The 12,561-nt window shown below is 42.6% G+C and overlaps 1 protein-coding gene across 1 annotated transcript in view; it reads right to left on the minus strand.

Annotated features, from left to right (window-relative positions):
- Positions 1-5,760, minus strand: part of LOC132109351 (NACHT and WD repeat domain-containing protein 2-like) — an 85,416-nt gene extending 79,656 nt beyond the window's left edge. The window contains exons 1-2 of the mRNA XM_059515371.1: positions 5,518-5,760; positions 3,989-4,160 (exon numbers count right to left, since the gene is read on the minus strand). Coding sequence (XP_059371354.1) covers positions 3,989-4,160; positions 5,518-5,532 — 187 coding nt within the window. The 5' untranslated portion in view covers positions 5,533-5,760. The remainder of the gene's footprint in view (positions 1-3,988; positions 4,161-5,517) is intronic.
- Positions 5,761-12,561: the final 6,801 nt, after the last annotated feature.

The raw sequence follows: 12,561 nt of genomic DNA on the forward strand, positions 1-12,561 counted from the left end.
GTTCTGACTGTACCTCTTCCCATATCATCCCTCCCTAAATTTTAAATACAAATTTTATTTGTTTTATTTGAAAATTATGTTGAAAATTATTAGGTAACAAAATTCAGTGCAATGTCGCCATGATTTACAAACTAAATTGACACACACACACACACACACACACATATATATATATATATATATGATAAACAAATTGAGTGTGGCCACAAAAATGTTGCCCCCGAATTGTTTTGAAGTATTAATTTATGACCACAATATCTATATTTTCATCTGCATTTGCATAATTTCTTGTGAATGGAATCCAAAGTCCATTTGATAAAGTGATTAATCATTAATTTCTTTCTGCTTTATGTCTAAGAGCTTCAGAAAAGCCCATAAAAAAGAAGTCTAACCAACAACACTGTCACAAAGGGGTTCTTAAAAGCATATATATGTGTGTGTGTGTATATATATATATAATATATATATATATATATATTATATATATATATATATATATATATAAATAAATAAATATATTTTTATATATAAATAAATAAATATATATATATTTAGGCCCACATTTTAGAGCTGTATAGTATGCAAGTTCTGATAGAAATAGATGCCACACCACATTAACATCAATGACATTTTAAGATAAAAGCATTCTACAGTCACTTATCACTTTCTAAACATGCTTTAATAGTTTATTAATGTCTGCATCATTTCGAAGCATGCATCTCACTCAATGATCTGTCTAGTCATGTCTATAATCCAGGGTAAAGCTTTTGTGCAGTTGTATCCCAGAGGTTCTCACATGTCTCCAGCAGCACAGGCTCTGAAAGGATGGTCGCATATAGATGAGCTCAGTATTGATACAGCTGTCTGATGCTGAAGCACAAGACTCTAGGGATTAGGTGAGGTCGCAAGATGGAGGACGATGGAACGAGAATTGCCCCACATCAAAGGCGCCTGACCATGTGTGTTTAACAAATGAATGACATCCCATCTGTGACTAAAACACATTCCTGTTGGCAATCCATTAGCTACATGGCATTAGTAAACTAATTACCACATGCTCAAAGGCAAAAATATTATATTAATATTCAAAGCACATAATTATCCATCATTATTATAAGTAATTTGAGTATTTTTGAATGCAATGCTTTCATGAAGCAATGTTGCATTAAAGGTTAAAGTGTGTAAATCCTTTGTCTGGTAAAATACTGTCAACATGTAATATGCGGAGATGATTATAAATAAGCCATTAAATGAAAAAAAAAAACAGAATGACCCTTTCATAGACAAACAGGAGTAAAAGGCTGCTTCATTTTGCCCAGCATTTAAAAAAGTGAATGCACTATAATGAATCATGTTGGCTAACTCCACACATGCTGTTACAACACAGTAGCATTAAATTCAAGGTCCTTAAGGCAGAATTAAACTCTTGCACATAAGACTATATTCTCCCCTGGTTGTCCTACAGATAGACAAAACAACAAAATAAGCGTAAACATGTTATCACATTCATTTCCTCAAAGCGTCAATCTCAACCTCAGCAAGACTCCAGCAACTGCTGTCCTAACTGCCTCTAGTAGACCCACTAAATCACTGAGATGACTTCTACAATAGCACTAGCACAAATTGAAAGCATTCCTCTCAAGTCTAGGCATGTATAAGAGTGAGACTTGTAAGACTGTTGGACAGCAAAGAATTGTTAAAAGTCTACGTGTGCAAGGCCAAATCCGTTTTTGTAATTCTGAGATTTATGAATTGCTCCCTCTAGTGCTTAGAGTGGAAAAGCATTGCACCAAAGCCCAGCTGGCTCATTCAGTTACTGAAAGTATCATTAATTCTACCTTGAGATCACCTCTGAGTTGTGCATCTACAGGTCCAGTACATCAGATTCAACACTTTACCTCACACTCTCTCAGCACAGAGCATCACCTCTGCCTCTCACTAAAGCATCTTCAAGCAGATGGCTTTCCAGGGCTGACTGCTCTGACCAAAAAAAAAATCTCTGTGTTCTCTTTCTAATGCAGTAGAGAAGTGGCTTAAGACTCACTCTCTTTACAGTTTTCCAGCATGAGTTGTATAAATTTATTGATGGTTGAATGTGATAATGCACAATGGTGTTTGAATGTAGAGCCTATAGAGAAATAAATAGAAGTCTATATAAAAAAGAAGAAATATAAAGCTGAAAAGTGTGATTTATATACCTCTAGCTCACCAAATGAACCTGCCCAAAATAACAACCATTTAAAATAGGTTTTCCAAACACTCCCTCTGCCTACCACAGGTCCAACAAACCATAGTCCTGCCTCAAACACACACAGCTTGATGTGTCAGCTGGTCAGGATACTCAAACAAAATGAAGGTGAAGTTAACAGTGTAACTAGAAATGTTAATTAAATGCAAGTAATTTAAATATAATTACAATGCACCAATATATACGTACATAATAACTATATTGAATAAAGTTTATAGTAAAGACCACCTAATATAAATACATTTTACATACATTTTAAATATTGTTTACTATTATTTAATAACAATAAACAAAGAAATATTATCATTATACATATTAAGGAAATAATGCATGTAAGCTCATACATGTGCATTAGGAAAAAATGCAGAAACAGGTGGAATATGACATGGGCACCTATGTTATAGCTGCAATTTAGAGGAGACTTTATCGTTAATACTCCAACTTGAAAGGTCATCATTTTATTTAAGACATCCTTTCCCCAATTTAATTTATTCAAGGGTATCTTCCCTCCTTTCACTTCATCCTCAATCCTCTGCACTAATTTCTCAATTTCTTTCTCTGTCTCCCTTCTAACCCATTTTATACTTTCCCTTGGCTTGTTTACTCCTAGATTAGAAGTACTATTTTAAGGTCTCCCTGCAGCCCATATTTAAATCTTTGACTGCATATGTGCCGTCTAGTTCCCCTGGCACTCATTAAATCTGAGGTCAACTCTAAGCATCACTGGGGTTAAGCCTAAAGGTGTAAAAATGAGCAATCAATGGTGGGAATGATGACCTATCAACGATTTCTCGGTATAGGAGCAAGAAATTCCCACTCTGTTAACCACTTTCCCATAGCCACAAGCAAGTTTTTCACTGATAGCCCCGCTATTTTAATATAAGAGACTGTAGAGCAGCACAATATTTTGTGTCACGGTTGCTTGGCCTACATATGTTTTTGTGGAACATTGAAACCTGTGTTCAGTGCTGAGACTGCGGCTCCACTAACTGCTGCTCTTGTCAAAGCTCATGGGACAGTGGTCCTGCAGACATTACCAATGTCTATGAAGATAGCAGTGTGTGTTATGAAACGACACGATGATATGGAACTGTCATTGCCATCTGAAATAAATGATAAAGCATGTTTTTCATATCGATTGTGCATTAACAGATGTCAATCTAGCTGACAGAACTAAGTGTTCATTGCAAATAGTATGGTCCTTGGGTTCAGGTGATTGTCAAATTCACATACACACACTTTTTTTGCACATATCTTGATTAATATAAACTCTAAAAATGAGAGATATTTGATCTGAGGAACATTAAATCACACTGGCAGAATATTCTGTAGAAGCTCTATAGATACCCTTTCAAAAGTTCATGAAGAGTTCAGATGCAAAAGCCTCTAAGTGCCGTCTGAAATTTTCATCTAAAATGATCATTTCATCAGGCTCCTGTCTTTATGTTCTTTTATTTCACTTTAATGGCATAGAAAATGACATACTGTATACATTGCCATTAAAGTAAAATTACTGAACCTAAACATAGGAGCCTGACAAAAATGCTAATTTTAGAAGAAAATTTCAGATGGCACATAGAGGCTTTTGCATCTGAACTCTTCATATATATATATATATATATATATATATATATATATATATATGCGTGTGTTCATGTGTGTGTGTGTGTGTGTGTGTGTGTGTGTGGTGCGTGTATATATTAAATTTAGAGTGTGGGAAAAACTACTGCATGCTCTTACCATCAGGGTTGGCACAGATGAAGACCCGGACACTCCTGCCTGTGGGGACATAGAACGGTGGCAGCGCAAGGACATTGCCACTGATGGCTGCTCTGCGCAGTGCTGATTCACGGGGACAGGGCTGCCTGCTGGCCACTCCCAAAGGCCACATGGGTGGCGATTTCCAACGTGGCTGCAAATAGAATTGAGAGTGTTTAGGAACCCAGAACTATGGTTTTGAAATACTGAAAGGAATGAATGGATGAATGCTGCATATGTACACACACAATTTGGTGGAATCTCTTAAGGATTGAAGATGTAGTCGCATAAACAAAATCTAGTGAGCAAAAAGTTCCTTTCACTATTGTCAGTAGTGTAGTGTTGTATGAAGCTCAGCTCAAACAGAAGTCAGTTTCAAACCAAGTAGCTTTCTGTTGGTTGATGAAGCAAATCCGCTTAACTTAACAAGTGTGATGGCAAATGTGAACTGGTTCCCATTCAAAAACAGATTCATTTTGTTACACTGTAACACCACTATACTGTGCAAAATGTGCAACCAGTGTAGTCTGATTCCCACACGAATTTATCTTATGATTCAGTTATTTTTAGTTAATCAAAAATATAAAGTGTGACTAAAGAAACACTGACTTTAATGAGCTGCTTTATTTTAATGAAAAAAAGATTGATTGCACTCACACACTCAAGTGTTTGGAGTTGACAAACACAAATGGGTGCGAATGTCAAATGTTATTGTGTACACAGCAGTTATTATTTATAGTATTTTCTTCACTCACCTTAGTCATAAACATAGTAACAGTGCCGATACAAAGATACACATTATAAGATTTTCGGTGATATTGTATAAATATGAATGAATTAATGAATGAAATGCTTAACATAATTATATTTATTTATACTGTAGTTATGATAACATGTTTGGTTAAAGTAATTACCCTATAGATTTGTGCAAACATTCTTCGATTTTTTTTATTATAAATAAATTAGTTACTAGTAGAACCTTCAAGGAACCGGAATCGTAAAAAAAAAAAAAAAAAATCAGATTAACAACCAGAATTGATTCTCATTTCTAGTTGTAAATGACTTATTGCTTGAGGAATGCATGAGATTACCATAATACAAGATCCGAGCGCAATAAGGATTTCCTTGAAAAGAAAGCACACTAGATCGTGTATACTTTTTTTTTTTTTTTTTACTTAATATCATTTTTCAATGACAATGATGTAACCAGAGAAAAATGCGTAATTGCAACCGGTCACGAACTGCATCTCCGCACAAATGGAACGAACAATCGATAATTTTCTGTCTCGGCAAACAACGAATCTTAAGAAGAGAGTTGAAGATCGCCTGTCCTAGTCGCGTTTCCTGCCTTAACATTAAACTTGCCAAAATGCAAAACACATCCGAAGACGATAAAGTTGCGCGTTGATCGTACAGTAAAGCCATTTCCAAACAAAATAAACTCATCTGCGCTTCAACACACAACGAATGCAGGGAGCATGCTTGCACAGTAATACACTTGAAGTGCTTACGTTCATCCTCTTCATCCTGAATCCGTATAACACAATATCCGAGCAGGTATCCACGGAAATCAGCGGAGACGGCAATACAAACGCCCATTAAATATCTCTAACCGAAAATTAGTCCCGGGGGACCGGGAGAGTGACGGTCGCTGGCCAAACCCCGGTGGTGCGCATCCTCCTCGTGTCGTGCCTTATAAAGCTCTGCGCACAGCGTTTTCTGTCCGCAGTGCTTGAGGAAAACACAGAGGTGACAGAGATGAGAGTGAGAGTGGAGGGATATTCCTCTCATCGCCAGCTGTCTCTTAATGCGCAGCGGCGAGCAGGAGTACGAGAGGAGGAGGAGCGCTCTGAATTCATTATCAATAAATGCTTATTTTTCGCAGCGCGCTGGAAGTTTAAGTGAATTGAATTAAACATAATTTATTGGACTGCATTGCTGCTCGCGCTCGGGGAAATGCTCAAACCTCGCCTATTTTGTTAGCAAAGATGGACGAGTAAAAATGCTACAGTATGTGTCGGCTATTTTCCAGATAAAAAGTGCGCTAAAAATAACAAATTCTAAACGATATTTGTAAAATGCGTTCTTGTAGGTTATTGACTGCCCTTACTGAGAAAACAGCCTACAACAGACAATATAATTTTTTTGCTCGTCTTCCAGCCTTGTCAAACTGTCAGCTGGCTGATTTTAGAAGGGTTCTGGTGAGGCTTGAAGACCAGCTTAAACCAGTTTAGACATGCGGTTTAGGCAGTTTTCTTCGGCAAGGTGATCTGATGCTCTCTGCATTTGGGCACATTTCAAATACCATGCAGAGCAGATTTATCATGAGGTTAACCTACAAGTCTGCTGCTGCTAATGTCTTGCTTTTCGACAAAAGTAAAATAACTGGAAATATTGTGCCCACAAGCCTCTATAATGAATCCAGGTCACATGCAACTAAAATACATGCAATAAGTTATAATAGGCACTGTGCTCTAATATAAAGGACCAGACACTCTGTGTAAGGCACACATGAACACTGCAAAAGCAGAGGTGCTGAATCTGGCAACCAGCGGTGGCTTAACCTTTCTTTCCTTCCCTCTTCCGGTAAAGCTGTAAACCCTCCTAGGCAGAAGGAAATACCATCTTCTGATTCCAGATCTGTTTTGCAGCCCCTCTTGTGGTGTAGGCCATGTTTGGCTGGATAGTGCTGATCACAGAGCAGTGTGAAAGATTCTAATTTCTCATATGCTGAGCCGTGTGAAGCTAATGTTATGGGGTTTTTTTAAACAGTCCCAGCATGCTATGGGCAATTAGGGAAAGTGAAAAGTATTGACACACACACACACACACACACACATGCATGCATGCACACACAAACACATACAAACACACAGGTTTGGTAGTAACAGCACAAGCTTGAGCACACACACAATCAGCATTCATTCTGACCATACAATCTACATCTGCAATAATGTGGATGTATCATTGTGCATAATTACAGAAGCAGCCATGCAAAGAAAACAGCTCCACAGTGACAATGCAGCCCTTATGACTTATGGTTATCTTATCAGACTCAGGTTTTTTTTTTTTTTTCTGAAAGTGTTTGAGAGCGTGAGAGCATCCTGAAAATATTGTTACTAGGGATAGGAACAGGAACAGGAACAGGAACAGGAATAGAACTAGAAACAGGAACTCGGAAGACGAGGAAACTCGGAAGGCGAGGAAACTGGGTGACGGAAAGAAAGGACTCCATGAAGACAACAGAAAAAGACCGGTTAATATAGGCAGGGTAATGACTATCAAGTGAAGACACCTGAGTGCAATTAACAGGAGTGCAACTACTGTAATGAAGCGATAAGGCTTTATGGGAAATGTAGTGCCTACGGTGAGGTGCCTATGGGGAAGTGAGACCACTAGTGGAGACTCAGGGAAACAGAGACCAGACAGCGTGACATTACCCCCTCCTCCACGGAGCAGCTACCAGATGCTCCACCTGAAAACAAGAAGAGACCAAGGAACACAGAGACCAGGAGGGAGGTGGAACAGAAGAGGACCAGGGGGAGGGACAGAGGGCCAGGTAAAAGGGGGAAACAGAGACAAGAAGTGCAAAAAACAAAAACAAGGAGCCCAGGAGGGAGGTGGACCGGTGGAGGATCAGGTGGAGGGACGGCGGGCCAGGTCCATAGAGGGAAACAGAGAGAAAAACAAAAACAAGGAGCCCAGGAGGGAGGTGGACCAGCAGAGGATCAGGGGGAGGGACGGAGGGCCAGGTCCATAGAGGGAAACAGAGAGAAAAACAAAAACAAGGAGCCCAGGAGGGAGGTGGACCGGCGGAGGATCAGGGGGAGGGATGTAGGGCCAGGTCCATAGAGGGAAACAGAGAGAAGAAGAGCAAAAAACAAAAACAACAACAAAACACAAGTCCATGAAGGAACATAACGTTCAGTGGCCCAGGGCCGAACCGACAGGGCAGGAATCCAGAGAGGATCAAGTGGAATTGGAGCCATGCGGTCGAGACAGAAGCCCACCAGTGCGGCGCAGAAGACCACCACCTCCATGCGGTCGAGACAGAAGCCCACCAGGGCGGCGCAGAAGACCACCACAGTGGGATCGATGACACAGGAGAGCAAGTCTGGTTAGGCAAGTCTGAAACAGAGAACATGTACAAGTTAAGGGTGGCCTCCGTGGCCACGACAGGATCAGTCGAGCGCTCAGAGAGTTCGGCTGAGATGTGACGAGGCTCTGGAAGTTCTGCAGAGACAAGGAGAGGCTCTGGTAATTCAGCCGAGACGAGGAGAGGCTCTGGTAGTTCAGCCGAGACGTGGAGAGGCTCTAGTAGTTCAGCAGAGACGTGGAGAGGCTCTGGTAGTTCAGCAGAGGCGTGGAGAGGTTCTGGTAGTTCAGCAGAGAGTAGTTCAGACTTGACTCTGCTCATGAAGATCATTGGTGACTTGACTCTGCTCATGAAGATCATTGGTGACATGATTCTGCTCATGAAGATCAATGGTGACTTGCATTTGTTCATGAAGATCAATAGTGACTTGCCTTTGCCCATGAAGATAGTCGGTGACTTGACTCTGCCCATGAAGAACACTGGTGACTGGACTTTGCCCATGAAGATCATTGGTGACTTGCCCTTGCCCATGAAGATCAATGGTGACTTGCCTTTGTCCATGAATATCAGTGGTGACTTGCCTTTGCCCATGAAGAACACCGGTGACTTGACTTTGCCCATGAAGATCACCGGTGACTTGACCTGACTCTGGAGTGTCAACGGTGACTTGACCTGACTCTGGAGTGTCAACGGTGACCTGACCTGACTCTGGAGGTTCAGCGGGAACCTGACCTGACTCTGGAGGGTCTACGGGAACCTGACTCGACTCTTGAGGGTCTACGGGAACCTGACTCGACTCTGGAAGGTCTACGGGAACCTGACTGGACTCTGGAGGGTCAACGGCAACCTGATTCGACTATGGAGGGTCAACGGGAACCTGACTCGACTCTGGAGGGTCAACTGTGGCTGTCATCTTGTGCAGAGGCGCTGGACAAGCGGCCATCTTGTGCCATGACTCTGGACCAGCAGCCATCTTGGGCAGTAGCGCTGGGCCGGTGGCCATCTTGGGCAGTGGCGCTGGGCCGGCGGCCATCTTGGGCAGTGGCGCTGGGCCGGCGGCCAACTTGTGCTGTGACACTGGGCAGGTGGCCACCTTGTGCTATGGCGCTGGGCTTGCGGCCATCTAATGCTGTGGCGCTGGGCTGGCAGCCATCTTGCGCTGTGGCGCTTGGCTGGCAGCCATCTTGCGCCATGACGCTGGACTGGCGACCACCTTGTGCTGTGGCGCTGGGCTGGCGACCACCTTGTGTTGTGGCACTGGGCTGGCGGTCCTTCTGTTTGTAGACCCTGGTCTAGAATTGTCCATCCCACCGGGAGAGACAGGAGTGGCTGGAGTATCCCACGGAAGCTGATGTTGAAGGTAGAACACGAAATCCCAAAAATTAAAAGCGTCCAACTGATCCATTTCCATACGAGGCACCGGGTCATCCAGACCGGTGTTGAAAATGTATTTTAGGGCCGCATCATTATATCCCATACCATCCGCCAGGGTCCAGAACACTTGTGCCATAGCACCCACCTCATTGCCCTCTTGGCGGAGGGTGGTCAATTTGACGTATTTTGCCCTTCGTTCCACCATACTGACTGGGGAACGGGTATGAAGTCCCACACCGCTGGATCTCGACATTGATGGATTCCTTCTGTTACGATCGGAGACCCAGGGAAACACAGGAGACGATAGATCCAAGCGCAGTGTGGTTTAATGGGTAATCCAAATCAGAATCCAACAAGCAGGGGTCAAAACCAGAAATCAATCCAAAACAAACAAACACTAGGGATAGGAACAGGAACAGGAACTAGAAACAGGAACTCGGAAGACGAGGAAACTCGGAAGGCTGGGTGATGGAAAGAAAAGACTCCATGAAGACAACAGAAAAAGACCGGTTAATATAGGCAGGGTAATGACTATCAAGTGAAGAAACCTGAGTGCAATTAACAGGAGTGCAATTACTGTGATGAAGGGAGAAGGCTTTATGGGAATTATAGTGCCTACGGTGAGGTGCCTATGGGGAAGTGAGACCACTAGTGGAGACTCATGGAAACAGACCAGACAGCGTGACAAATATGCACTACCAGAATATATTTGTTTGTTTGCAGTAATGCAAATGCCTTGCGAATGGAGATATAATTTGCATATAAAATGTGTGTGTGCAATGAGCAGAGGGAAGTGAGATATAGCATAAGTAGGTGTATGTGTGCACACACATGCATGTTTTTACATTCATCCTGGTATACCGTCATTGACAACAGAAACACCCACTAGCCAATGAGACCCATATATCAAAGCCCAACTTCTTTTTTTCTTCACCATGCCTGTCCTTTCTCTGCTCAAAAAGCCCCTATACAACTGCTATACCACCAGCATATCCTTGCCTCAAGATAACCCCTACACAGATTGATAACCTCAATCCCCGGACAAATGCATGCATAGTTTCCATGGTAGGCAAGACAGGGGCTTTGTCTTCCTCTCTAAATGCATTGAGTGTGAAAACAGTTTGCCCCAGTCCGAGCGTGTGAGAGAGTCAAGGTGAGAGTATGTGATCAAAGTGAAAATGTCTGAGGCTTTGTGCTGAAAAGACTTTCACTGATGGATGACCCATTGACAGTTTAGCAATTTGGGCGAGAATTTATCAGAGAGGAGTAATAGATTTTGGCTTGTAATACATTTGCTGGCCAGGTTGAGAAAACTAATTTATATGGACAAAAGCATTCAGACTGACGTAATTTCATGTCACATTGTGAAATGTTGGGGTGTATTTCATAATGCACTTTTTGTGTTATGTTAGAGCACTGAGCTAATTTATCTCCTATTTTATCACACTGCTCTGGGTGTGTGTTCACGGTGTGTGCGTGTTCACTGCTGTATGTGTACACTTTGGATGGGTTAAATGCAGAGCACAAATTCTGAGTATGGGTCACCATACTTGGCTGTATGTCATGCCACTTTTTAAAAGGCATTAGTGCAATTTTGTATGTTATGGACTTCGAAAAAACTCCAAAACACAGAAACATTTTTGTTTTGGTCTTGTTCTTTGTGAAAGAAACATGGAGTTTCAAGAGGAACTATTTTTTTTACACATAAGTATGCAAATTTAATAGTGTTTTCTGAAATATGTTCTATATAGCAGTATGGGAAGTCTGTGGATAATTCAGAACCATGGACAGCACCCTAACTCTGGAGCAGAAACTTACAATCTTCTGGGCTCCAAGTAGAAACCAGGAACTGTTACGTTTATGAACTTTGTTTCCTTATTTGGTCTTCCTGTTCTAGTTTTGGTTAATTGATGATTCCCCACCTGTCTCCAGTTCCCTCATTACCTTCTGTGTATTTAAAAAACCCGGTCTGTTCAGTTCTCCCTCGTCCGTGATTGTATGTGAAGTTATCTGTGAATGTCTATGTTAATGCTGAATGTAATGTAGTATATTGTCTGTATTCTCCTTCTTCCTTTAGTAAACTCCTCATCTGATCCCGATCCTCCTCGAGCACTTTTATCCTTTCGTTTAGCATACATACACACCCATAATTGTAACAGAATCACGGACCTAACAGCCTTAGTGGAGATCGAGGGCATGGAAGAACGCCCTGTCCACACTTCCGCGACTGAGGGTGAGCTGTATTCGGTCTCAGGAAATTATATGGAGCAACTATTGGATCTAATGGACTGGTCTATGGAGGTATGCCCTGAATTTTCTGTTTCTCTGCTGGTTCCGTCCAGCCCTGATCCCCCTGTATACCCTCTCAGTCTCCTACTCCTACCTCCTCCAGTCAGTTCCTCTGCACCATTTCCGCTGGTTCCGCCCAGCTATGAATTTTCTGTTTCTCCGCTTGTTCCGCCCAGCCTTGAATTTTCTGTGTCTCCGCTGGTTCCGCCCAGCTCTGAATTTTCTGTTTCTCCGCTGGTTCCGCCCAGCCCTGAATTTTCTGTTTCTCCGCTGGTTCCACCCAGCTATGAATTTTCCGTTTCTCCGCTGGTTCCTCCCAGCCCTGAGTTTTCTGTTTCTCCCCTGGTTCCGCCCAGCCCTGAATTTTCTGTTTCTCCGCTGGTTCCGCCCAGGTATGAATTTTCTGTTTCTCCGCTGGTTCCGCCCAGCTATGAATTTTCTGTTTCTCCGCTGGTTCCGCCCAGCTATGAATTTTCTGTGTCCCCGCTGGTTCCGCCCAGCTCTGAATTTCCTGTGTCTCCGCTGGTTCCGCCCAGCTCTGAATTTCCTGTGTCTCTGCTGGTTCCGCCCAGCTCTGAACTTCCTGTTTCTCCGCTGGTTCCGCCCAGCTATGAATTTCCTGTGTTCCCTTCCAGCCTCCCTCTCCCACCTCCTCCTCGACCTGCCAGTCCCTCTGCTCCACTTCCGCTGGTTCCGTCCAGCCCTGATCCTCCTGTGTTTCCTCCCATCCTTCCTCTCTCTCCTCCTCCTAGACCAGCCAGTTCCTCGACATCATCTCTGCTGGTGCCAGTCAGTC

This window comes from Carassius carassius, chromosome 2, assembly GCF_963082965.1.
Source record: "Carassius carassius chromosome 2, fCarCar2.1, whole genome shotgun sequence".
Classification (NCBI taxonomy): Eukaryota; Metazoa; Chordata; class Actinopteri; order Cypriniformes; family Cyprinidae; genus Carassius; species Carassius carassius.